Here is a 27,999-nt window from a genome sequence, read left to right on the forward strand (position 1 = left end):
GGACCTGCTTGTCAAACAAGAAATCTGAAGCAAATTATCTCTCAGGTTCTCTAGGGAGTCCTCTCTGGACCCATTACACTAGTAACAGTGTAAAGGTAAAGGCAAAGGTAACTACTATTACAGTAATCTTTGAATTGGTATTCATTATCTTACATTTCTGTAAGGATTCTTCTATCCCTTTCAAGCTGTGCAAAACCAAAACCATTGTGTACGTAGGTGTTTAATCAAAAAAAAAAAAAAAAGAGAAAAAGAAAAGCATTACTATTTGACAAGACAAATGCTGGTATTTTAGACCCAAATTCACCTCTTCTGTGTTCACTGGAAGCCTCATTCCTACATTTCAGAACAAAAATTAGCTTATGTTTGGTTTTATGCTTTCGAAATTGTTTCAGTCTAGCAAGGCACATAAAGCTGCGAGTTCTGTGGGAATAAGGGCTAAGCAGGGACATGGACAAACAGCCTGTAGAGGATGCTCTGTAAGTATTTTGTAAACGGGAATTAATTTCACCTCACACTCTTGTGCTGCTGAGAAGCCGAGCGCAAACAACGCTGCGTCTGGGGCGGCTGAGCGCGAGCCGCACAGCAGCGGATGCTGTGCGGGGATGCGGAGGCGGGGGGCCTTGCGGGTCTGCAGTGGTAAGTTTGAGGCGCTCAGAAGCAAACACACATTGCTCCTTGGGGAGAAACTTCCCGCTCTTCTCCGGAGGGGGCTCCCGGGCGCCGCTTTCCCCACAGGAGCCCCACGCGCGAGGCGCCGCCGCCGCCTCGCTCCGCCCCGCGCATGGCCGCCGCTCGCCCCGCCCACCCCGCTCCGCAGCGCTCGTGTCATGGCGGCGGTGGCGGCGGGTCTGACCCTCGCGCGCGGCCTGGGCGCCTGGCGGCTCCGCGGCGCCAGGTGAGCGCCGGGACCCGCGGGGAGAGGGAGGGAGGAGCGGGGAAGAGGCGCACGAGGCGGCGGGAGCGTCTGCGGCGGCGCTGCCGGCGCCCGAGAGCGGCCTCGGGCAGCGGGGCCGGCGGGAACCGGCGGGAACCGGCTCCGCTCCGCGCCCCGCTCGCGCTCCCGGGCGGCCAGGCCTCCGGCGGCAGCAGCCGCTGCCCGGCCGGGAGCGGAGCCTCCCCGCCAGCCTCGGAGGCGCCCGGGAAGCCGACGGCTGCTGCCTGGCGCCTCCCGCCCGCTCCCGGGGCTCTGCGCCGCTTGGACCGGTCCGGTGGGGCTGGCGGYTGGCGGGGGTGTTTGGGAGCGTCCCGGTGCCCAGGGCGCTCCCAGGCACCCGTGTGGAAGTGCCGCTGCGCTGCCGCCTTCCAGGAGGAAGCCCCGCGTCGGACAGAGCTTGACAAGCTGGATTAGTAACTCCAATTCTTTTTTTTTTTTTTTTGAAAAAACAATTTCTCTCTTTGTTTTATGCTCAGATCTCTGAGATGAGGCAATGTATCTTTTGAATTCCTTGAGATAGGAGATATTGGAGCAGGAATTTCTCAGGGAACAAGTTTGATAATGGAGCAGGAATTTCTCAGGGAACAAGTTTGATAATGGAGCAGGAATTTCTCAGGGAACAAGTTTCTTGTTTCAGTAGCTGTTTTCTTTCACTTATTTCTTATATATACAAATACATATCTGTAAACTGCTTTCCTTTCATGACTGTCTATGTGCTTATCAAAATACTAAATAATCAAAGAAACAAGTTAACTTTTGCTGGGTGTTGTTCGTACCCCCACCCTCAGACAAATAGCTGGGTATTTTTGATCCAGATTTATAACRTGCAAATGCTCGAGCACAAAAGTACCAGCCCAAGGTTGAATCAAGGTGGAATTCTTCATCAGAAGCRTGCATCGGGTTTGACCGTGTCCGCGGTTCGGCTGGAGCTGGGATCTTTTCCTGCTCTGCCAGGTCCTTTCGAAAGTTGCTTCTTGCCAAGCCTGGTTATATGAGTWGTAAAATAAGCAAAGTGCCGAGTGCCGAGCGGTGCCTGCGGAGGCCACCAGCGCTCTCTGCTTCAGTGGGGACGAGGAAAAGAGTCGTGACATTACCACGGCCTAAGCAGAGTTCTGTTATTCCTTTAGTTGTTAATGGTTGGGGTGCAAATACCTTCAAACCAGAAGAGTTTTATATAATCATACAGCTCTATACAAGCCATATAAAGCCTATAAAACTCTGTATAATATGAAATGTTTTGGGCTACTTCCTGGCAAATRTAACATGACAGTGCCAGGGAGGTTATGGAAGGCACAAGCTCAGGAATGCCTAGAGCTGGACCTGGCCCTGAGCAATCTCATCCAGTGTCAGCGCTGCCCCTGCTTTGAGCAGCCTCCGAGGCCCCTTCCCACCTGTGTTAACCCCTGGTTTTGCCCCAGTCTGGGGGCTGAGAGGCTGAGCTGCATCTTCACTGAGCCGTTTTATGGGAAGCAGCTAGTATCACTTTAATCATGGGTTTGGTGCAAGTGTAAGTGCGTTGTGGAGCCAAGTTGTAGAAGCAAGAAGAGGTCAAATAAAACCTCAGCTTGATGTGTGCGTGCTGATGTCTTTTTGATTTAGTTACTTACACGTATGTGAGTATCTCGATCAGGAATTGGTGCTTCTTGACTGGAAACTTGGGTGCAGTTATGCAGTTTGTCCAGAAAATTGTACTATTTTTCTCCCGCAGTGTTGTGAGAAATTATTTAAGTAGGTACACAAACATTTTAAGAAGTGGGAAAACACAAAAATTGCAAACCATGAGATCAGCATGACTTCCACTTTCATTATAAAAGAGAACATTCTAGGCAACCTTTCTAGAAATTAGCAACATTAACTTACTGTCATTAAGTTGTTAAAATGAGAGGAAGGGCAAGGTGACTCTAAATCAGAAAGCACGTGAATGGCTGTACTACTGGGTAACATTAGGCTCGTGGAGTTAGGTCCTGCAGTTATCTTGCAGTTTTAAGCATACATTTCTGAAATAATGTCATAATTAATCATTAATAATGGACTAATATTTTAATATGCARTTAGATATCTTGCATCCTTTGTGTTATGTCTGGTCTGAAATACCAGGCAAGTATCAAAAATATGTTGGCAGAATTATGTCAAAAACACTGGCAGCCTTTCTGCACCATGAACTTTAAGAATGTGGGGGTTTTGTTGTTGTTGTAGTAGTTGTTTTTTTCATCTATATAGAAATAAAAATTGGCACATCTGTGGAGCACTGACACAGGAAGTCTCTTACAATCTCAAGGACAGAATGCAAACACTGGTCTTACTTTTTTTATAAGCTGAACATTCCTAATGCTTCTCAATTTGGAGCTTTGAGTTCCACTGACTCTTCACCTAGTGCCTCCTTGTGCTGCCACGTCACTGCATAACTGTTCCCAGTCCGAATCCGTCGGGGGGGGAGCGCGGATTGCCAGGCCAGATGCACCTCTGGAGCCCTTCTGCTGGGGCACTGCTCCCGAGGCCACCCCCAGTCTGTTTGCTCAGGCGAGGTGCCCCTATCTGCCTGAGCAGAGCAGGCCAGAGCAGTCGGAGCGCAAAGTTTGGTGCTGGGAATGCTGCTCCACGCCATCCCTGCTCTACTTCGGACTGGTTATAGTCTCATCCCGGGGCAGAGTGCCTGGCAGCAGCTGCTTTTCACCCAGAAGGAATCTGACTCTCGGGCAGCTCTGCAACGCAGCTTGCAGATTCGCTTCAAAAGCACCTTCCTCGTGCACGCTAGGCTGCTGGCATAGGCACTAGGCACTCCCTGTCTCTCTAGCTTGCTTCTTGGTGCAGTTTCTCCAGCTCCTTCAAAGGACGTCAGTCCTGCCGAGGACTGATCTGCCGAGCAGCAACTCTCATGTTTCTCAACACCACCAAAGGGCTTGTTTATTTATTCCCCCCCACAAAGGTATTGCAAAAATTAATGTTATTTGCGTAAAGTAGATGGAAATCTACTAATTAGCTTTCTCTTAAGCTATTGATTTGCCCCCTGCTTAAGGAGCCTTGTTAATCTTTATCCAGGTCCGAGATATGTCTGCCTCGCAGTGACGGGGTCTGTAGTAGTTTCTGCTCTTCAGCTGGGCGGCAGCATTCTCAAGGCACAGAATTCCCTTTGCTGCTGGCCCTTGAACAGGGTCCCAGATCTCACATTCCCTGCTCGGCGCCATCCCATGCCCAGGCCCCCGCGTGTCCGAACCCTCATGCRCAGCAGCAGCTCCAGAGCTCTCGGATCGTGTCCGATCCCTGCAGTCGTGTCCCACCTCTCATGGGAGAGGGAGTGACTGAAGCTGCTCGCCGAGGGACAGCCTGTCCTCCCGTCGCTGCCCTCCCGTGTGTGTATGGCAGAGCAGATGGGTACAGCCCTGGAAGGCTGTCCCTGTGGTGTGGGTGGCACGTCCTCCTCCCGCTGCTCTGCCTCTGGAGCTGACAGCTTTTCCTGCCCCCCTCCCTGTCCTTTCCACTGAACCAGTCAGGTGCAAGGTCCTGGAAGGCACCCGAAAGGTGYCGCTTGCTCCTCACTACGTTGGTGATGGGAAATCTGTTTTATCGTAGAGAAAATAAACTGCTTAAGCTTAGACCAAGATAAGTAAAGGAAAAATTATTTACTTTTCCTGCTTCCTAAACTGCTTCCTGTTTGGGTGTCCCCTCGCGGGCAAGCCTGCAGAGGGCAATGCTGTAACAGCAGCCCCTTCCCGTTGACGCTCAGCCGCTGAGCTTCCTTTTCCCCTCAGCGGAGCACATCCCAAGCCTTGCTCCGTGTGTGTGTTCCCAGGTATTACAAGTCACAAAAATGATTTTCCTTGCACCATCTAGTCTATGTTTGTGCTTGCAGTAGTGTCTTATAACCCAAAATCTGCAATGTGGGCTTGGAAGCTGATCTTGGCAGGTTCCCACATGTGTCTAGGGGGGTGCAGATGGTGCTGAAACTCCTCTCTGTGAAGCTGCTGCTGCCCCACTGCCACCCCCCACCCCCAGGTCTGTTGTTCCCACTTGATGCTATTGCCAGTGACTGTGAAATTTGGGTTAACTGGGCAGCATGCTGCAAAGCTGGATTCAACCCAAAAGTTAGCCCTGGAGCTGCAGAGCTTGGGAAGGAGGGAGCTAAGACCTTTCCTCCACTAGCCTGACTTCTCTAGGGCTCCAGCTGTCCCCTGAAACTGTCCATAGTATGAGGAAACTTCCCCTGAGGATGGAGGAGGAACTAATCTTGCTCTTCCTGCAAAGAAAGAGTCTACTCTTGGATTCTTCATCACATGGGAATGCCCTGGAGCCTGTCATTGAAAAGAGACCTGGTAAGCCATGTTATTCTTTGTAAACACTTCTCTGTTACTGCTCATGCTCTACTGATTGTCCTACAGCTCCCTTTTTTTGTTACTATTATATGGGGAGGATGGAAACAGTCCTCTACTACTGCAGGCTGTGCAATTAAGTTTCCTACATTTTGGAGCTATTTACAGTCCCAGAGCACCCAGAATGCAGGTGAGCCCCACATTGGGGAAAACCTCTCTGAAACTTTTATTGTCTTGGACAGGACCGTAGGTTTGGTGGTGTCCCTTGTTYTGCTCCCTGTTTTGACCACAGAGAGCTAGTGGGGCTCAGAGAGAGACTGCCTGTAACACTGTAGTGGGAATGGGCAGTTCCTGGTGTTTTCTGCCAATCCCATCCAAATAGCTGTGTCTGAGTGCACGTACCCAAAGTTCAACAGCTTTATTCTCATACGAATGGAGCAAAAAGGCTGCTGTTGCCTCTTCACTTCTCTCCCACTTCCTCACTGCCAAGCCCTGCTTAAGTGCTGCAGCTGCTGCTTTCAGTCTTTTCATCCCTGTCATCCCATGATCCAGCTCTCTCCTCCCTTGCAAGGAGAACTGGGTTTTTGCAGCGTTGCTCTCAAGTAGTACATCAGAAAGAACACATCCTCACCAGCCCACKTTGCTGGCACCCCATGTCCTTCTTGGTGTTCATTCCAGAAATCCCTGCTGCTGGCAGTGAAAAGCTGTGTACATGACTGAAACTTTGGGCCTGAGATGAGGCCTTGTGTGTGTTTGATGGGCTTTCCCTCTAGACTCCAGCTCTCCTGAAGGGCTCATGGACAGCGGGTGTCCTGCACTCTTGGATGCCTGTCACTGACTTTCACATGTACCAGCAATTGGATGGGAATTTGCTGTGAGATGTCAGTATGGGAAACATGTGCATGTGCAGGGTAGGCATTTCATTCTGTGGAAAACAATGTATCCAGTCTCGATCCTGGGAGTTGGCTTTCTGCGGGATGTCCCCAATGGTTGCCTTACAGGGGCTCTGTTTTGGCTTCTCTCTGAAGTTGTGGCTTCCAGTGCGGTGTTCATAGTTTGCTCTGCTCCCTTCTATTTCCTGTGAGGTGCCAACAACTTTTCTGTGACAGATTTCTGCTTTTCAGCTCTCCTGGGCCTGTGCTGGATCCCGAAGGTCCCACGTACCCAGCTGTGCTCCTCATGCCCTAGACAGCTGCGTTCAGCCCTTCACACTCCCTTTAGGGACATCAGGCTTCTGGTTTTTCTGCCTGGTACCAGTGAGGCAAGTGTCTTGCCCAGCCTTTGGCTGCCTCTTGACCACTGGTCCTTGCCTGCTTACCTGAAGAGCAAGCAGATCAAGTAGCTGCCTTGATTTTAAGTCTTTTTACAGGCTTAGCCTTTTCTGTCTTGGTGCAGGTCTGTAAGACCCTTTTTRGAGAGCTTGTCCTATTTCCTGTTTGAGTACCAGTGATTTTCRTTTTTGCCTATGTGAACTGATTTGCTTTCTTGTAAACTAGCCCGATTTTAGTGCTGTGGTAACTTTGTTTAACATCATGTTTAACATCCTGGGGACTCTGTCCCTAGAGCTCACTGCAGGGAACCTGCAGAGTGTTTTGGAAAGGGTCCTCATTCTACGGGGGGGTCGTGAACCTCTGTGCTTCCTAGAGGACCTGGATTCTGAAACGCGACGCTCAYGGAAGGGGCTTCCAAACGCTGAGCCTAGCGATCAGCGCACAAGCCCATCTCCCAGCGGGAGCCTTGCTGTGCAAATACTAAGGGTAATTTTATGAATTGCTGCTACGTCCTGTTTGCACTTGCCAGATGTCTGCTGAGCAGTTAAATCAACAGTGCCAAATCCAGGAGAGCAAGCTCGCTAACTCTGTGTGCAACTGAGGCAGATTTTGTAGCTCGCAGGTGGCACGGGGCACGGTGTCTGCTCCAGGAGGTGGCCCGGGCTGGCACACGGGGCAGCTGCTTTGCCCTGCTGGGACTTCTGTGGCAGCTGCTTCACCCTGAGTATTAAGCATTTATTTTGAGCTTTCAGGAGGATAGCAAATGCTGTCTTTGCATAGTAGCCTTTGAGAAGCTACTTCTCCCCTTGCTTCTTCTCCTCGCTCCGTGCAAATCGTGTTCTGCCTTCACCTGCAGCCTCCTGAAGAGCGGCAGCAGGCAGGGCTTTGTGCCAGCACATCCAGCCTCATTAGCAGGGTAATTGGTCTGTTTATTTCTAGCAAAATTGTTGGAACATTGCACCCATTAAGTAACRAAAAGTACTTGAACATCAAGAACTCAGAATGTCATAGTGCAAAATGTGACATTCTGGCAGGGCTGAGTATGGAGACGTCATGCRCTGGAGCAGAGCTTGTTTATAACTAACCTCCATTTAGAGCCGTGCAGGTGCTTCACTGGCACCTCTCCTTGCTGTCGGGAACACATACAGAAGGTTGACCTGGTTGTGTCAGTCTGTCAGTCTCTTCCTTTTATTTTTTTTTTCTCTCTACTTCATGGTTGTATTCTCCTTTTTTTCCCCATTGTTATTTTAAAAGAAGCATTTAAACATTGATCATATGAAGTAATTTTCCTGAAAGTATATTGATACTCAGTTCAGATTGGATGTTTCTTCATTTTTCTGATGTAGCGAGTGATTAAGTCCTTCTGTTTGGATGATTACACTGATTACAGTGCACATTTCTTTCAGGTTCACAGCAAGTTCCTTATTATAAGATTTATCCTGTAATCAGTAAAATCCAGCAAAAACTGTGGGCTGAGATTTTAAGGGTGTTATTAAACCATCGTTTCTTTCACAGAAATTACAAAGCTTTTCTGGCTCCACCAGAAAAGACAAAGCATGCCAAAGTTTTCTTGGAAAGAGTCCTGGAAGAGTTATGGGGTTTTTATTTATTTTGCATTTGTGCAAAAATCCAAGGAGAATCTTTGTACAGTTTGGTCATGTTGTTGTTTTGCAGTGCGTCTGGAAGTTAGCTTTTAGCTGATCCAGGGGAGTACTGTAGCTGGGAATTTCTGTGAGCCGGGCAGTCATCAAAGCCTCTTCTACTCAAAGGCAAAGTGCAAATCACCATGGTGTCGGTGCAGAAACAAGCAGAAACACATCTGTCCTAAGCGCCCCTGGACCCAAGCAGTTCATAGGAGCTTTCTGACCTTGTTAGCRGTGATATCTGCTTGAAAAAATCTGCTGCTTTCTGACTATGGTAGTGTCCTTCAGTCAGCTCCAGAGAGTGTGGCCCTCCTCTGGCGTCGCCTCTCCAGAGGGAACGGATTCCCCTCCCTCTCCCTTTTTCCTTTTTAACCTGGGATAAGGTGCGGAGGAACCTCCCTGCTTCCCGCACAGAGCCTCGTGCCTGCCCACCCAGTGCTGCCCTCTTTGCTGATCATCTGGAAGCAGCAGCGGGGAGAACTTGGCTTTCAGCAGGTGTTAGGATTCCATGGAGTTTTGTAGGGTATTTTGCCTTATAGAAAAATCTTTGCTAATCTGGCAGTCAGTTGTTTCAGGGATTGTTGCTCTTACGATCCTGCAAATTGATCCGTATGAATGGAACTTCCTAGCTGCAAAGACTGGATACGTAGCCCATTACCACATGCCATATACCACATACCACTACTGTTTTAATCTCTGAACGTATATTGAGTTGCACAGTGAGTGGCTGGTTGAGAATTTAGCAGAGCAGTGTGGGCTTCCCTGTGACATCCCGATTCCTCCCCAAAGYTGAGCCTGGAGGCTTTCCCAGGAAAGGGAAAGCCGGCTTCCAAATGCAGACTGGAGGTGAGCAGTTAAAGTTAATGGGTCAGGCTGTGTGCAGCTCCCGGAGTTAGCAGGTTAAATGTGTTTGTTTCCCACTTCTTAACTGGGAGTAAAAGGATCTTTTAGGGCTAGRTTGATTGTGGGTCCTGGGATCTGCACTAACTCTTTGGTACTCCAAAAATGTGGCAACTGTACTACAGGGTCGTAATGATTACTCTGAAATAGGCTGTGAGAGATTTATAACTTGTGAAATGCACAGCCATGCTTAAGGAATTTGAGCCTTAGAAGCTCCCACACAGCTTAGAAGCTGTTAAAGAGGAATAAAATTTTTATTTTCAAGTATGCTATAATTTTCTGCTCTGGTAAATGTGCTTGTAAAGCACTTATTGCTTCCAGCACATGAGTATAACCACCCTGTCGCCGAAACAGAAGAATCTTGCTGGGTTTTTGTTTGTTTTCTAACTGATAGTCAGATGAACCACCAACAGAGTGGGGCAAGGCCACTCTTTCTGTCAGAGTGAGCCCATAGTTTTTCATAATCTCCATAATGATTTAAGCCAGTGTAATTTRGCCTGTCTTGCTTTTCCAGCGATTCCTGCCAAGTTCCAGCTTGGAGCTCTGACCTCTGTCTTGGAAGCTGCTGCTGTTGGCTCAGCCTTTTGGGTGCTGTGCGTTTAGCTTCTGAAGATGTTTCAGTGGAACTTGTTTGGGATGTATGTAGTTTTCATCTCCGAAAGCAACAAGGAATTAGCAGTGTGCAACACCTACAAGCTTGCCAGGTCCTCTGATAAAGAGCAAAATCAGTGTTAAAGAAGGTATCTAAAGAGAAAAGCACAATCAGAAACTGGTAAGACTTTCAATAGCACCATTTCTCACAGAATAGCTGATAGTTTCTTCATAACAAAAATATACATGCAAGTCTCCACACTGTTAATGTTTTGCAGAATTTCATATTTGAGAGARTTTTAGTTCTGATTCAAGGTATCATTGGATTTTTATTGTGGAAATTGGTTTCGGTATTTGCAGGGCGACCAGTTTGTCTGGTTTTGAAGAATGAGTATAGTGAGTACTGGAAGCAGTGCCAGAACCTAAAGCAAAACACTATGGTGTGTTCAGGACTAATTTGTTTACTTCTAATGATTTGGCTAGGACCAGCTATTGGCAAATACTGACCATTATTGTTTTATACAGTTTGTCAAGTACACGTTCATCCCTGTTGCATGTAGGTGCTGCGGAGGTGCAAGCTTCAGGCAAGGCATCRTTCCTGCTTTCTTTCAGCTCAGCTAGCAGCACTGTCAGTAGGTTTCCTAGTGTGGATGGGGCTCCAGCTGCCCACCTAGACACCCAGCTACCCTGGCCAAGAGCCAGCAGCACCAGCAGCACCGCATCTTGCTCTCCACAGGCAGCAAGAACTGTCCCCGGACGCCAATAAAAATGTCTTCTTCCTCTCTGTTAGCACCAGAGCTGTTGGAGGGTACTTCGTTATAAAGTCACCTTGGAGGAGGTTGCACAAAGAACCTGTTCAGGTTTGTGCCTCTCCAGATGCACAGCAGAGCTTGGAGCGACTCTCCCCCAGTACCCCATGTATGAGGGTCACGTCGCTCTGTTTTACTGGTGTTCGTGTTTATAACTTTGAAATGTGTTTCAGAGAATATCTGCCGGTGAATCTTTGTGCTTGCAGAGATGTCTTACGTGCACTGAGGATGCACAAGAAATTCGCTCATGTTTTGATCATTCCTCACGTTCCAGTTAAGCTCAAGTCCTGCTGGAGAGAGCTCTTGTAGAGACCTTGGGAGATGATTCTGATTTCCCTCCCAGCATCTGTGATGAAAAAATATTAACTGGGCATGTAGAGAGCAAAAGGAACAGCCCGTTTCAGATCTCCATGAATGGTAATCTAGATTTTTGATTCTTARCTCTTCTTTAAGATTGAGAAAAAGCCTGTCAAGCGCAGCTGAGCCACTTACACTGAACAACACTGAATCAGCACTTTGATTTGCCAATAGACATGTCATTATCTTCTGTTCTTTACATGTCAAAACAGTGTAGGAGTGTGAAATATTAAAAGCTGATAAGGATTTGTACACCAAACTTGTGTTTAGAACAACTACTARAAATCATCTAATGTAAAGGAGGAAATAATTTGACTTTCATTTCTTTCTGTTTGGTAAAACAGAAGTAAATGAGTTGGTTATACAGTATGTGCACCAATCCTCTATGCCAGCTAGATACACTGGAAATACGAGAGCACTAGAAACATTTCCACTTTCAAATAGTTATTAGATATTTATATTTAAGTTATTCTACAGTAGCTACCGTACTGTGAGTGTTATACTTGTAGAGCAGGGAAGAGCAGTCGTCAATGCCTTCATACCCTTCCTAATAACTCTGTGGTTAAATATACCCCATATTTTTCTTTTCCAAGTAAACCCAATATATTGATTCCTGAAGCAAAAGCCCCTTCTGCTGTGTGCTGGCAACATGCCTCGGGGTTGATGGCAGGGAGCAACATGCTTGGGGTTGAAGACGCGGCCTTTTCAGGCAGGCTGCAGGCTGCCAGTGTAAGAGGGGATGCGTTTGTGCCCGGGGCTCCCTTCCGGAGCCCAGGGAATGGCTTTGCCCAACAGGTCTGTACGTTGGGCCTTGCTGCAGGAGAAGGGCTTGGGCTGCCCCGGCGGCTGTGAGGGCAACGTGGAGGCCCCCGGGGCAGCCCGGGAACCTGCACGGAAAAGGGCAGCCCCTGCGCGGTAGGGAATGCCAGGCAGGGTCGTTTTGGTTGTGAACAAGATGAARAAGGTCTTTGTCATGAACGGCTGTTTGCTTGTAACTCTAAGTAGCAAACTCAGCTAACCGTGTTGCCTGCTTTGTGGTTACTAGATGTTAGAAAAAGTGAGTTACCAGACTTTGAATGTGATCCTTATGGGCTTCRCTATCTTCTGAACGAAGACTTACTGGCATGGGTCTTTCTTGCACAGTATGTTCTGAAATGGTTTTGTTTTAATTAATAACACAAACGTGAGAGAGATGCACACAGTTGAGGGGAAGTGGAAGCTCTGGGGTGAACTAGCTGGCAGCAGCTGTAGGCTTTTTAAAGACGGCCGGAGCTGCAAAGGAAGGTATTGGTGTGCCAGACAGGGCTACCCCACATTTCCTAGTAGAAGACAAGGATCTGGAGCGGAGAGGAGCAGAAACGAGCAGCTGAGGGAGCGTGACTTGGTTACTGTAAAAATGGTCAAGCGGAGCTTTTTCCAATGTAACACGGTGACAGCCTGGTGCAGAACTCCAGCTTGTAGGGAAGTCTGTCTTGTGCAACCAGAAAAGGGGGGCTGCCTTCTGCAGGGACCCAGTCTGGCGAGATTGTTCAGCAGGCCTGGCAGTCATTTCATAGAAGCTCTTAACGTGAGATATATAAAATAATGCTTCAGGATAAAATATATATATGGATGTGTGTGCATATATTTATATCTATATATAKAGAGAGATATATATTCGGTTCAATCCTAAGCAAAAAGACCCACCACCTTCTACAGCAGCAGCAAAACTGTATTTCRCTTTATTTTCTCTTTGCACAAAGCAATATTGTTGTAAGCATGGACATTTTCTGATGCTGTAACACAAGGTGCCTGTGAAAAGAAATGGCAAGGGGCAGTTGTTGTGCTYTTAAAGGCAGATCTCTGCTCCGTGTCCGGGGTGAGGAAGGTGTATGAAGAGGGATGCAGAAGGTGGKGGCAGCCGGCGATATTAATCCCGGCAGCGCCGGGGTAGCTTGTCACGCGCCGTACCTGGAGCGCTACACATAATGTGCTAAAGATAACCCTGTCTTCTATGAAACATTTGTTCTAGGACTCATCCAAGTGACAGCTTAATGCACTGCTTACTTCTGTGTGATAACACTTCGTATTCTTTTTGTTCCTTCGCCCGGTAAAGCCAGTTGTAATAATGCAAAATGAATGTTTCCAGTTCTGTCAAGAGGTTTAATTAAACCTGTGTATTTCTACCGCCACCCACTACTTTTAATCCTAATAGGATTTTTAACTGGTTTTGTCTGTGCTTTTTTTTTTCCTAGGAGTTACTAAAGTTTAAAGGAAAATCTTTCTAAGGTAAATGGAAGATTTTGTTGAACTACATCCACCCCTTTCTTTTGCTGCGCGTACCTGGTGTCTCCTATGCCAAGAGATCTTTTTGGCTTCTGTTTAGTGTCATAATGAGCAAACTGCAAAGTTGCTTTAAAAGTTAGGAAGTGAGCAACCAGTATTTTACAAAAAGTTGTCATTTTGAACTCTATAATAAAGACCCTACAGAAATGACAGAATTGCACTGTAATGAGGGGCCTGCCTTCTGAAAAAGCTTTTGCAGTCTCTGATAGGCCTTTCATGCCAAAAATCATTTGCTAATCATTTAAACAATGAGAAACGACTTTCAGTGCAATGGCTTTTAATATCTTAATGAAGGGCTTTTTGTTGGGATGTGTGTGAGGATAAGAGGAGGTGGAGTGAACAGGTGCAGTGAATGGGACAAATGGCAGCCCTGGAGGATGTCAGCGATTCCTGAGTGGGAACAAACGGAATGTCTGGGGCAAGAAGAGAAATGGGAAGTGATTGTCAGCCTGGATGTTTCGGGTTCTAGCAGCCACCTAGCCCCAGGATTTGTTTCYTTTTTGGGGGGTACACAGCTGGCAAAGTGCCAGCTGAATCACAGAATCACAGAAAGGTTGRGGTTGGAAGGGACCTCTAGAGATCATCTAGTCCAACCCCAGGGGKCACGCAGGGCACAGGGCGGCATCCAGGCAGGTTTTGAAGCTCTCCAGAGAAGGAGACTGCACAACCTCCCTGGGCAGCCTGTGCCAGGGCTCTGTCACCCTCACAGTGAAGAAGTTCTTCCTCACCTGGAGATGGAACTGCCYGTGTTTCAATTTATACCATTTACTCCTTGTCCTATAACTGGCCACCACTGAGGAGAGTTTGGCCCCCAAATGAACGATGCTGCAGGAGTGCTCTGGCATTTGTCGTGGGCTCTGCAGCTGCTCTGGCAGGTCATCTTCTCCGGCTTCTTTCAAGCCCCACTGCTCTTCTTGTGTGGTTGCAGTAGAACCACYAAGACGAACACGGATTTTCTCACTGAGGGAGTACGAAGGGTTGAGTGCCTCAGCTGGGGAGCAGATCGAGGGAGCGAGTTCTCCCTGCAGAGGCAGCCAGAGCAGCCTCTGCCACTCGCACCTTTGGGCCCAGGACAGGGCCCGTGGGKGGTGGCGGCTGGTCCGTGATTTCCTCTTTGCTCAGCTCCCCACGCATGGGGACACCGAGCTCCAGCCCTGCTGCCCACATATCCCTCTTCAGRGGGAGGTCTTGCCCAACATGAGCGAGTATGGTGCATAACAAGTTGATTTTCTATCCTCTTTCATCCTCAATATTTTAATAGAGAAGTAGTAATAGTCGGCTTAGCRTCTTGGTCATCATCCGTGTTGAGTGGTAGAAGTCCTCTGCAAAGGGAAGGCTTGGGAGTGACCCACTCTTCCCACAGAGACCCCAGCTACAGGCAGTGCGAAAGACCTGGAAAAGGGGGCTCTGTTGTAACCAGACTTCAATGAACCACAGAGCTTTGCAATTACTATCGCAAACCGGTCCAGCACAGAGAAAGAGAAGGARAAGAGAAGATGGGCAAGTTGAGCTGGATAGGTGACCTATTTGCTATCTACAAATCTGCACTTAACTGCAAGTTMATTCAGCTTCTCCTCCAACAGATATTTTTATTGACCTAATTGGTTCCTCCTCCTCTTCTGACTTGTCCTCTTGTGCCCTTAGTARGGAGGAGAACTTGTGACCTGCTAATCTGAAATCCCCCCAGCCTTGAACATGACAGTGCCCCTGCTTTTGGACTGGCTCTTTGCTTTTCCATCTCCCGCATCTTCCCGTTCTGTTCATTTGTGGTCATGGCTATCAAACGGTATAAAAAGCAGACCTGTAATCCTGAAGCCTGTTTATCATATTTAAAGCATTACATGGCCATAGTCAAGCTGTAGTCAGGTCAGGATTCTCAAATATAGTGTAAATATAAATAATCTAAATCTCCTTTTCAAAATCCTTTTCTAAATTACTTTGTATCCACTTTAGTCACTGCATAGCCTTCTTTTTTCTTCTTCTCTTTTTTTTTTTTTTTTTTTAAGGCACTGGATACACTGATCATCCTGGGACTAATGGCATTCAGCTTCCTGTAAATAGTGATAGGAAAATGGCAGTAATCAAGTGTTCACTCTCATTTCCCTGAAAATGGCACTTCAAAAGCCAGGGGGAAGGCTCTGAGGGTGAACGTCCTGTTCTCAGAGACCAGGGAAACTGAGCAAATAAACTCAATTAAAAAAAAAAACTCAAAAACTGGTATCTGTACCTGTTTAGGCCACTTTTTCTTTTCCTATTGAAACGTTACTGGTGCTGGGTATGAAGTCCATGAGCCTCATGAGTTAAGTGGTAAGTGTTAAACTCTGACCCRGGCTCCTGATGTGCAGCTGGCAGATGATTAACCTGCATTTGTGGAAGCTCAGGGCTACATTAATAATGGCTCGCAGCTGATGCTCGGGTGGGAACAGGCTCCGTTCCCCGCGCCTCACTGTAAGGCAGGTGAGGCTTTGTGCTGTGTCTCATAGCAGCAGATTTCAAAGCATATTCTGAGATTCTTTTTAACCACTAAYGGCAACATGCTGCATGGTTGTTTTCTGTATATAAAAGAAAATCCTCTTTTCTGCTCCATAATTCAAATTCAGGAGACTCAGTAGCAGCCCCCCAACCCCTGCCAAGTAAGCACCAGGAGTTTAGGTTTTCTATATGCAGAAGGGCCATAATAAAACATAGAACTATTTTTTAAGGTAACTAACACCTTATATGTGGCTGGTCTTAAAAGGTGATAAAAATCTTTGTTGTCATTCTGTCTTTCTTCACACTTCTTGCCTCATTTTTAGGCTTAAATTASGAAAATTCTATTCAAGAAATGAGAGGGATTAATGTATTTTTGAAATAGGCAGCATTTTCTTATTTCTCCAAAATTCTGGGTAGGTGTGTAAAAAGGCAGATTTTCTGTGATAGGTAATAAGTTATAAAGTGTAGTTCTGGAAGTAAAATGTTAACCTTAACTAAGTAAATTGGTGATGAAACATTCTACTGGCCTGTTGGTGATTAAATATTCTGCTGGCCTCCATTTCATATAATTGTTAATTTTTAAAAAGTGACTAATGATGATAATGATGATGTGACTAACAATGATATCTAGCATGATACTGTGACACGGCAGCCATGTATCTTTGGAAACTAAAATGGGAAATAGTCTTTTTTTTATTTTTTTAAATTTTTTTCCTGAAAGCCCAGAAGGAACAAGCTGAAACAGAAAGTGTTAGCATTTTAAAAACAGTAAATGTTCTTAAATATACTGGAATTTAAATGAAGAAAGTTGAAACAACATATTTTTGCCCTATTGAAGGAAGTCAAAATGACCAGGCTTCTTCTGGATTCCAGAGTTGTTGAAATAGCTCTGCTTTTACGGAGCGCTGCTGGGCCTGGTTTGGTTGTTTGCTAGGTGGGTTTGTTTTGATAGAATTCCTTTTTCTTCCAGTGGAACATTATTTTYCCAGGATATTCTGACCAACTCCTATTTTAAGTATCTACAGGTTGTTTTACAACCAAACTTTTGACTACCTTGAAGTAGATTTTGAGATTAGTCTTGATTTAGGCTCCCCTGTTAGCAGAACAAGGCTTTTAGATTAAGATGCTTCGAGTTAAGGCAACAAAACTTGCAAAGATTCTGCAAACCAGACAGGCTACTACTGTGTTTAATTCATAGCTATATGAAGATACGAATATTGTCTACAGAGATTAAAAAATAATAAAAATGTGTCTATTTGATTAGTTTACCACTACTGCCATTTAGTGGTACCATTACATTACTATGTAATGGTAATACACTCGCTGTCTTTTGGCAGCATCCTGGTTAATGCTTGGCTCTTGCATTAAATCCAACATTCCCCAAAGCAGCTGAACCCAACTTCTAAAGCAACTTTCTTGTATTCATTTTTTTTAAATGTTGCCTTGTTGTAGTTTTGTGCAGTGCAGGTACAATTATTTCATGTTTTGCATTTACTTAAAGTAACTTAAAATCAACATTTTTTAAAATGTTTAAATTTTGATTAAAATCAAAAATTTTTTTTCTAGTCTTTTTAAGAGAGCAATTAATGAGATTGTTTTTCCCCACTTACAGGCAAGTGCAAGCTCTTGCCATTCCAGCAATTCACATGCACCTGACTGCAGCCAGCATGCAGGTCAGCCAGCAAGATTTTGAAAAGGCTCAAGAGCAGCTGAAGCTTTTGAAAAAGGACCCTGGGAATGAAGTTAAGTTGAAGCTCTACGCTTTGTTTAAACAGGTGGGCTTGACTCCTTTTGTGTTTTAAGGGGCAATTATAACCTGAGGGGATAAAGCCATAAAATATATTTCAAAAGCACGCATTTAGAATATGGGCTGTCCCAACATATTGTGTTTTAACAAGCTTTTCATTTCAGGTGGTCAAATTCTGGTTTTGCAATGCCAGCCCCTCAAACTCTGCCTGCATCCAGAGAGCAGAGTTTACTGAGACTCCCTCATCCTGTGAACTGATCTCTGGATAGAAACCTTTATTCAAAGGGCTGGAGCCCAATCACACTGTGTGTGATGCCCTCCATGCAATATGCCCTGTGTTGAGGCAGCACTGAAAATTGCTGGTACTCRGGAAGGAGAAGAGAGTCAGCTGGTCCTAGAATCTGGCAGTATTGACATGTGAGGGTTGACTTCATGTGTGTGTGCTTGGTTGGTTTGATTGTACTGGTCAAGGAACTCCTCCCCCACACTTGATGTGAGTGAAGGCATGGAAAGGGACTGTGTAAATGCTGGTGCAGGTCCTTGGGAGGGTTCCTGCTGGTGCTTAGGGAAGTATTTGTGGATCAAGATTGGTAAGAGGATCATTACATGCATTGACTTGCTTCATTGAAGAAGAATTGAAGAAGACAATTGTTCTATTAAATAAAAACTTCTTACAGACAATAAAATGTGCCAGGTAATTTCAGTAGCTAACAATAATGAGCTTATACATTTATCTTTTCTTTTGTAATCCACCAACTCTAAATATTTATCTTGGATTGTGTACCTTTCTTCAGGAAAAGTGACTGCAAAGTAAGTAGCTGGGATGTGTGCAGGTCATCTTGTCCAGCCACCTCGCTCAAAGCAAGGCCAGCCTTGAAGTCAGTTCCAGCTTACTTGATCTGACAAAATGATATATTTGGTGGATATTTGGTCAAACCAGCTACGCTTTTAAAACTTTATTTTTAAATGCATAACTTTCACAATTTTGAGATAGGTTGCTGAGAACATATATGCAGATATATTTTGAAACTTGTGTCCCTTGTTGGTTAAAGCTCAGCCCCAGCTATTAGGAAGGGGAAGTCAGAGAAGTTTTGTGGTATGTGGACTGCCTGAAGATAGCTCAACAATTAGAATTTTCTTCCCTCAGAAGGAAACGTTTTGTATTCTGATCACACAAATCTTCCTAAAGATTATTTTCTACCAAGACATCTGAACTTTAATCAAAGATTTAAATAAGTGCGTTTTACTTTCTTCCCAGGCTACTGAGGGTCCCTGCAATTCTCCAAAACCAGGTATGCTGGACTTTGTCAAGAAGGCCAAGTGGGATGCATGGAAATCTCTTGGCAGTTTGCCTCAGGTGACCAGATATATACTATCTCTTAGCTTCTTTGTAAATTACCGTAGCTCCAAGTGCCTGTTTTGTAAAGGAATGGATCTAAACATGCTATGTGCTAGCTGAGGGCCTCTGCTTCAGACACCAAAATGTTTTGCATTCTCTTCTCATAATCACTTCAATACTGTAATATTTGGATTTTTTTCCTGTGTAAGCCTCGTTATAAACTGTTAACAGCTTGTACCAGTGTGAGAAATTGTGTGTGGGGGGTGAATTACCATAAAATGTAGTTTTTAACATTAGGTTATATTCTACTGTTTCCTTAAAGAGAGATGGCCTGAGCCTCGCTCTTCTTAGATGTGCTCCTTGGCTTGTGATCTTTGAGAACAACACAGAGAAGGATCTTACTATTGTATGGAGATAGATTAAACCTGTGGGTCAGGAGGAGGAGATAACCTTCCATCCATATCAAGTCCTAGCAGTCATTAAGGAGAGGAAAATTAGTCTTATTCATTCTTTCTGTTAAATACAGAAGTACAGTAATTAGATGCCCTTAGAGGGAGGTTAAATGGTGAAGGTTCATACACAGTTTTGCTTTAGCTCAAGTGAAAATTCTACCCTGAGAGTAGAATTTGGCCCCTCTCATGATTCTACATGCTGTTAAACCTTGTCTGTCTCTTTCTTATCCTGTTTAGATAATAGCATCCTGGATTCATGGATTTGTTCTTTAGCACCTTAAAATATTGATCCATAACTAAAAGACTAGTAAAAGGGGGCTATAAAAATGTTGTACTGCGAGCCTCTTTTCACTCTTGCTCGCTTGATCTTGGCATCTTTGTTACCGTTTACCACTTTTTGAGAAGTCTACCTCAAGCAAAATGAGCAGGCAAAATATAGAGTCAAAGTATATAAGTATGCTATTTTCATGCAAATTGTCTTAAGTCTGATGCTACACACAGCTATTATGCATAGCACAGTTTCTTCAGATGGTACTAAGGGAAGGAAACAAACTTTACAGATAAACTCTGTCACTAATTCATCAGACCTGCTGTCAGGAATAGTTTTGAAAGTTAGTTGCAGATGCTAMTTAACACAGTTGTGTGGGTTTTTTTAAATATCCTTTGGGATATTTCATGTATCTAAGATATTTGCGCTGAAAGAAACTCARTGAGGTCAGGATATCACCCCGGGGGAGCTGGGGAAAAGAGAGGAACTGGGAAAGCTTTTGTGGTTGGGGATTTATTGTTTGCTTGTTTTCAGATGCACTGTGTGTCTTTTAGAAGTAACTAAGATGCACTCCAGAAAAAGAATCTACTCTTGAAGTTATAGTGGAGGGGGAATAAATATTTTAATGTACTAGAGATGACAGAAATTCTTGAAGGGTAACATGGTTTCAAGGAAATAGATTGTAACAACCAAGCATTTGGAATTCTTTTTCATCACTAACTGTAGGCATGGGGGACAGGGTTTTTGAAGCCTTTATTATGTCATATTTGTGCTAAATGCTGACAAAAATTGRCTGTAAAAAACTTTCAAATCCCGTGAGCACATTTCAGTGTTCTTATTTCCAGCAAAACATAATGTTCTAAAATAAAAATATGTATTTTTTGTTGAAGAAATGCCCAACTAGAAAGCAGCAATGAAGGATTCGTGAACTGAAGACTGTAAGTGCTGTGATTATGACAGAGGCTTTCAGGTATCCTCGGACACGGATGGAGGCATTTCTCAATTAAAATAGGAAAAAAAAAGAGAAAAAGACATTATTATCTCAACATTTATGCACTTTATCTTGCGGATCCTTTGTTGCTGTTCCCCAGATGGATTTAATCACAGTCTGCTGTGTTTAAATACAGTACCTTCCTATCTTCCCCCTAATTAGCACCCTTTCTAAACGAGAGACTTTCCTCGTTTATCCTGAGGTCACACTCCTTTTCTTTTTATGGCTTCCTGTTGAAAGAATAGCAGAACAAACCGGCTTGGCTTTCAKCATTTGATAATCCTGTGAGGTTTTTCTCTTTGCAGGATAATGCCAAACAGAAGTACACCGAGCTTGTCTCAGGTCTCATCTCTGCAGAATCGTCTAGCCAGGTGCCCGGTGCTGCTGCAGAAGAGGGCAGACACGATGGCTATGAAAACATAATCGTCAACACCCAAAACAACATCACAAAGATAACATTGAACCGACCTGAGATGAAAAACGCCATCAGCCATGAGGTAGGGAAGCTGACTTGGGAGTTTAACTGCTTTTTCTGGGGAGGCTGGGATACTTCAGCTTAAAGGATCATTGCTGTGGGTTTAGCAACACTGAAGAACAGGGGCCTGAATCTTACAAAGGTTTAAGTGTCTTGACTCGGATGGCAATCTGAGGCACAGAGATTGTTCCACCCACCCCCAACTGCTATTTCTTGAATATATTATTTTGTCCCCTTGTCAAACTACTCAGGTTTTAAAATAAGTATTCTTAGTTAATTTGTATTTCCCAAAAGACCTAAATCTCCTATTTGGATTTGTACTGGGAGCTTGTGTCTTTGTGGTCAAAAATACCTCATGCAATACTTAACTTGCTATGGGTGCATGTTTCTACGTATTTAAGAGAACCATAGTTCAGCTGTCTCTGAAGTTCCTTGTTGCCAGTGTGGATCTCCTTTTTATGATCTCTTACAGTATTCCAAATATTCTTTGTTGCTTTTCCTCTTATGCAGATGTACAGAGAAATTATGAAAGCACTTGAAGAAGCTGCCAAAGATGATTCTACCATAGTAGTTATTACTGGTACCAATTTTTTAATTCATTTTATTTTATGCCAAAGTTCAGTCCTGATATGAGCTATCTACCTGTATTAAGGTTAAGGTATTGTGGGGAAATTGCTTCCTTTAGTAGATCAAAGATATTCCAAGGTGTTTTGACAAAATTCTGTCAAGATGATGTTTCAAATTCTTCATCAGGCTTGTTGCTCTATCAAAATGTCTTTCTGACATGCAGGATGAACACAGGATACACTAAAGGCTATATTACTTTTGTTGCATTTCCACAGCTGCTTYGCTGTAGCTTTTGGGATTCATTTGGATGGCTTTAGTCAGTTTTGGCCACTTCTGTCACGCATCAAAACATATGAAAAACAAAGAAGCCCCTCAAACACTGCACTGGAAAGTCCAACAGAAGCTCGCAGTGCATCTTTTCTTATGATCATATGAAAACCTGATGCTTTTGATTTTCCTGTGGCTGTCACAGAAAAGAGTTGTCCAGAGGAGCCGCAATCCGGCCCACCTGCACACACCCCAGGCACCGATTACAGAGCGCAGCTGGGCGAGCGCAGGGATGGCCTAAAGGGGCAGCCCAAAGCCAGGCTGAGCAGAGAAAAGCCCGAGCCTGTAATGGCCTCAGGCACAGAGGGTGATTTAGGGAATTAAAATGTGCGGTTATCATCTAGCTTAGAAGTGCTCCCTGCTGTTTTTCACTGTATCTCAGTCTCTCTCACACCTTTGCCAACAGGTTATCCACATCCTACTGAAAAATACCTCATTCAGTACATTGATTTCAATGCAGCGCTATCATTCTTCTTTCATTCTTCTATCATTCTTAACATATATATATAYACGCACACATACATTGTCTATAACATATATTTCTGTTTTTAAAAGTATTTCTTTCTCCTTGCTGTGTCAATGACTGAACTGACAGAAGAAAAGTAAGCAGCTTGGGGAAATAAAAGACACTTTTTATCTGACTATTATTTTAAACTATAGGTGTCCTTTAACGTACTGTTTATACTTTGAGGCAATTCCTCCGATTACTTAATATTGTTAGAATGAAAACTGCTTTGTAAATATAAGGAATGGAAGCTCTGTTATTTGTCTACTCACAAAACACTGGTGCATTTCTATGTTCTCTGCAGGAAACGGAGATTACTACTGTAGTGGAAATGATCTGAAAAATTTTACAAATATCCCAGCTGATGCAATGGAGAAGATGGCAAAAGAAGGAGAAGCACTGTTCAGGTAGATTGTCTTGGTTTCATATGTGCATAAATTACTGTAACGTGTAAATTCTTTGGGTGGTGAGGTAGCTGTCAGATAAAAAACTCTCTTTCAAACCTGTGCAGAAGAGCACAAGGAAGTCTGTGCTGGGGTAGCACCACAGTTCTGGTGTCTGCTGGGGCTTCACTGCAGAGCAGACACTATGCAGAGAAAGAACATCATCCCAAGAATGGAATTGGGATGGCTGGCTAGGGAGGCAGCTAGGGAGACAGACAAGGCAGAAGACTGGTGGTCTTGTCAGCTAGCTGTAGTCAGTAATTGTAGCTGGAGAGAGCACTCTCGTAACTTGCATCTGAGAAAGCTGGGCTGACTCGCACAGATTTGGTTCCCGGTCAGTAAATATTTCAGCGCTTATTTTCTTTGGCAGTGTTCATTTGAGAAATGGCCCAAACATAGGCTACCTTGGATATAGCTTTTTTGTTCTGCAGTGTGTAATCATGTCTGCTTGAAAGTGGTTTATATTTGATAAAAGATAAGGATGCATCTTACTCTCACGTGTTTCTCCTCCTCTGCAGAGACTTTGTGGCTCATTTTATCGATTTCCCCAAGCCGCTGATTGCAGTAGTGAACGGCCCTGCCGTTGGCATCTCCGTAACCCTCCTTGGGTTGTTTGACCTTGTCTACGCCTCTGACATGGTGAGAACACTGCACAGCTGATGCAAAGACAGGACTGAAAGGTCTTTTTGCGGCAGGTATTATTTGGTCCAGAGTAACCTGCAGAAGGACACACAGCAGAATGAGAACTCCTCATGTCACGTTAACCTGTGTTAGCTAGCAGCATGAGGTCAGGCACCCGGTGATGCTTAACATGCATGGAGTTTCTTGGCTGTAGTTACATTATCGAGGTACTGAGCTCCAGTTTAGAAACCCTTTACTGCACCAAAACAGCCTAGTTGATGTGAGCTGGTAACTACAGAGCTACTTTAGGCAAGCAGAGGGTGTGGGGAGAGAAATGTAGGGAACAAAGGATTATCATGGAATGGGGGTGCAGTAATTAGCATTTTATCACATCTGTGTTTAAAAACACATTGAAAAGCTTTGGTTTATCCAGCTCGGGAATCCTTTTAAGAAAACTTGCCAGATGTGCAGTAAAGCTATGTTAAGGCATAGCACAGAATCCTATTGTATTGCTTATTTTTGTTCCCTCTGTTGTTCTTTTATATAAGGTTAGTAAACAAACACAGAACTTAACACTATGTGTTAATTCATTTTAGACAGGATATTGCTTCCTGAGCTGAAAGTGTCTTGTCTGATAATGGGTGGTACTTTCAGATTCTTTTTCAGCAATTGTAGGAAAAAATAGGAAAAAAATTTCCCTCCACCACCAGATCTTTCTTGCTGCAGACTGAACCTGTTGTTTTCTTGTTTGCATATTAAAAGAACAGACTTGTACAATGTACTTAAGCTATTAGATACCTCTCAAATTTACCTCCACTCTTTCTGTCTTTAGGCATAATGATACACACTGGACACACAACTCCAGCTCATGTCTGGCCATACAAAACATAAGAATTTCTCCATGGTTTGCAGGCTGTGTTCCTATTTTAGCAGCCCAGGATGTCACTTGATTTGCGTGCAACTTGTGAACTGTTATAACCCCTGGATCCCTTACTGCAGAACTGCCAGTTTAACACTTGTTCCCACCCTACCTTGTATTAACAATTATTCCTGCCAAACTTTACACTTGTCCTTATTAAATGGTTTCTTTTTATTCATACTTATCCAATTTATTGAGACCATACTGAATTTTAATCACTTCCCCCTTGGCAGGGTATCCCCTGCAGCCATAACTTAGAATAGGCTTAACTAAGCATTAATCCCTCACAAATAAGAAAACCACACATTAAATGTTATTTTGGCACCCTGTCAGTAGCAACTTTCTCACTTGAGTAACAGACTCATATTTGGATTTTTGTTCACTGTTCATGTAATTATTCACTGGTAGTTGAATCTTGCTTTGTGCCTTGTATTTTTTTTAATCTCTGCATGTTCATACTCCTCTCATCCTTAGTCACCTGGCCTTGTTTCACTTCCAGTGTATTTGTGTTCACAGTCAGTGAAGAGCTTATGATTTAGCTGAGACAAAAGGTTGGGATCTGCCTGWACTGGAACAGCTTTTGCCTGTGTTTTGACCAGTTCTTTGRGGAATTCTCTGGGTTCCTGGGTTTGACCAGTTCTTTGAGGAATTCACCTGGTTTTTAATGAGAGCTTTCCTAYTATYTTTGAGTTTATTGAAGGGTTCTTAAAGGTGGTTGTTCCCTCTCCTTCTCTTCCCAGGGCTGTGGCCGCTGGGGCAGTTAATGTCATTCTCATCCAAGGTCACATTCCTTTCACTTTCTCCACCAGCTTGGTTGGAGCACCTTGAGCACCAGCTACTTATTCCAGAAGTAGCCAGCTTCAGTATGTGCAGGATCTGGTTTTATTCCCATCTAGTTATTCACACAGTAGATTATTACCAGCTATATTTATGAGTGTTTATGACTACACAGACCAGTCTGACATCAAATTACTAGGTACTTAATAACTTTCAGGGCATATGTGTATGAACATCCTTTCTGTGAACATCTTGCACATGGAAGTTAGTTTTTCTGAGGACTTCATTCAAATAAGGTAACTGAATGGGTTTATTAAGATATATAAATTGCATTGTACAGAGCCAATTCTTTTGTATGCTGGGAAGATGAATCTTTGGTGAACTCTATTACAGCAGAAGCTTTAAAATGAAAACTAAATCTTGGTACTGTCATCCTTTTAAGTTTTTTTGGTTTGTTTGTTTGTTTTAAATCAGGCTACATTTCACACCCCATTTAGTCAACTTGGACAGAGTCCAGAAGGATGTTCCTCTTACCTCTTTCCCAAAATCATGGGTGCAGCCAAGGTAAGAACATTTGTACAATACATGGGATCTTTTGAACTTTCTGTGTTGGTATCCTCCAAGTGGGGACGTAGCAAGAGTCCTCAAAGAAAGTTCCTGTTGGCATCTCTTGAACCAAAGATCAAGAAATGCAATGACAGTGTCAGTACAGGCACCATAACAGTGTTCTAAACACTTCTAAATCCATACTGAGTGTTTTCTGTCTCATGGCATCTTTCACCAGAAAAGAGAAAAACTTAAATGTGTAAGCAGTAGACCAAGTATTTTCTAAACACCAAAATATGAAGGACAGTCTATTCAGTGAGGTACAGCCTACCAATCCCAGTTCTGGAAATCTCGGAATCTCTGTAGAAAGCAAACAAAAGAAGTTACAATACCAATACAGTAAGTTGAGGTGACATCCTTGGAGCTCTGCTCGAGGAAGCATGTAGACTCCAGTAGGAGTTGTGGTTTTTTTGTTGTTGTTTTTGTTTTGTTTTGTTTTTCCCAGAAATCTGGCGATAACATGAAGAGATTAAAACAGTGTGAACTGGAAGCTCACAGCTGTCCTGTCAGACTGCCCAAGCCTTGCTTCTCATCTAGGAACACTCTCTGCTTTTCTTCATTTAGGCAAATGAGATTTTGCTTTTCAACAAAAAGCTGACTGCAGCAGAAGCCTGTGCCCACGGGCTCGTGACCGAAGTCTTCCCCAACAGGACTTTTCAGAAGGAAGTTTGGGCAAGACTAAAAGCTTACGCGAGCCTTCCTAAAAATGTTAGTACTTTTAAATTTTCTTCAATTTGTAAGTCTGTGATATTCTCAGGCCTTCTGCCAGACTTAACCTGTTCTTTGGTTTCACTTCATTCCTAATCAACTAACAAAATTCAGTGCATTTTCAGACACGGTCCTGACCCACTTCCTCTGCTACTGAGAGACAGATATGTGTCTTTCCTGAATGAATGTGCACTTGTCTCTGTGACATAATGGCAGAAATGCTTTAAAGATTAGCTACTTAATCCACTTAAAGTCTAGATGTCTTGGGTTGTCTTAGGTTTTTATTTTGGCAGTAATTTAAAGAGTCTTATGGCTAATTCTACAGTATTAATTGTACTAACTGTTTTGGGGTGCTCAAGAAGAGGCTGGATGGGTTTTCATGAATTCACTCATCGTGCTCACTTCTAATAATTCAGGTTTTGCAAAACTACTCGAAGCACGATGATACTGTGATTCACTGGACAAGATAAAACACTGGTACCAACTGTCAATAGCGTGAGTTACATTTGGCACTGCAGACAGTTGAACAGGTCTCACTCTCTACACCCGTCTACGTTGCTTATGAGCATTTAGTAGACTGATTCTGAGAATTTAGTAGACTGATACTTTACTCCTAAAGAGTCATCATCTTGTTAGCACTTGGAGTAATTAAATGCCATAGCTGGCTTGTAGGTAAAAGACTGGCTTAAAGTACATGAATGCGAACTTAGTTTGAGTACAGCTAAGTGTTTATTGTGCTATTTCCATAATGTTAAATTAAGATACGGAGAAACAGAACTTCCTCATTCATGTTTCTCATTGGATACAAGTATTTTTTCTCTCCTTCTCTTCCAGTCCTTGGCGATATCAAAGCAACTGTTGAGAGGTGTGGAAAAGGAGAAGCTCCACGCAGTTAACAGTCAAGAGTGTGAAGTCCTCAAGGAGAGGTGGTTGTCTGATGAGTGTCTAAACGCTGTTGTCGCCTTCTTTCAGAGGAAATCAAAGCTCTAATATTTACCAGAATAATCTGCCTTCTGAAAATAGCCTTAAATATCCTTATCATTAATGAACTTCCTCTTCAAATAGTAATTCTTACCCATTTTGATGGAGTATGTTTCTAAGTACTGCATTAAAACAGTTTGATAAATTTAAAACAATGTTGTGTGCCTTGCATCCATTGTGGATATTTAGGAGATACCTCTGTGCACATTTTTGATGCCAACTACATTGGGTTCTTCCATTTGTGATGTTGGGAGAAAAAAAATCACTGCTTTGTAGACAGCAATAACAATACTGAATAATTATCAGAGCTGATTGTCTTCTGAAAGAAGCAACAGATTAACCGTATTTTGCTAATTCTTCAATAACTGAATTATGGGTGGTTCTTTCACTGTTGGGCAGGAAATATTGTATTAATGTAAAATAAATATAACTAATTAATGTTTTGTTTTTCTTATTACTTCTGTAAAGCATCCTCAGTGAGCAGGGAGAAATATTTTAAAAATAATTCCCACAGTTGTATTAATGTTGCTTTTATAAAAATTATTCACTTCAGAGGTATTGAAATAAACGCTTTACCTGGCAGGAGTTGTGACTGTCATTTTAAGTTCTTTGTTTATAAAACTAAAAGTAATTCCTTGATGTAGACAAGGTCAGTATTTCTTCC

At 43.8% G+C, this 27,999-nt stretch overlaps 1 protein-coding gene across 2 annotated transcripts; it reads left to right on the forward strand.

The window, feature by feature from the left end:
* The first annotated feature begins 423 nt into the window (after window positions 1-423).
* ECI2 (enoyl-CoA delta isomerase 2) lies at window positions 424-27,756 on the forward strand. Of its 2 annotated transcripts, none has more exons than XM_026039725.1 (10): window positions 424-476; window positions 17,222-17,384; window positions 18,615-18,713; window positions 20,712-20,903; window positions 21,392-21,461; window positions 22,585-22,687; window positions 23,242-23,362; window positions 25,515-25,604; window positions 26,211-26,354; window positions 27,189-27,756. In XM_026039725.1, the coding sequence occupies exons 1-10, from the start codon at window positions 448-450 to the stop codon at window positions 27,342-27,344; spliced, it is 1,167 nt and encodes a 388-aa protein (XP_025895510.1). In that variant the 5' UTR covers window positions 424-447; the 3' UTR covers window positions 27,345-27,756. The 2 variants fall into 2 exon arrangements, with proteins under 2 accessions (XP_025895510.1, XP_025895511.1); XM_026039726.1 differs by lacking the exon at window positions 424-476 and adding an exon at window positions 847-895.
* The last annotated feature ends 243 nt before the right edge of the window (window positions 27,757-27,999 follow it).

This window comes from Nothoprocta perdicaria, unplaced genomic scaffold (genome assembly GCF_003342845.1).
Source record: "Nothoprocta perdicaria isolate Ctin4 unplaced genomic scaffold, notPer1 scaffold_24, whole genome shotgun sequence".
Lineage (NCBI taxonomy): Eukaryota > Metazoa > Chordata > Aves > Tinamiformes > Tinamidae > Nothoprocta > Nothoprocta perdicaria.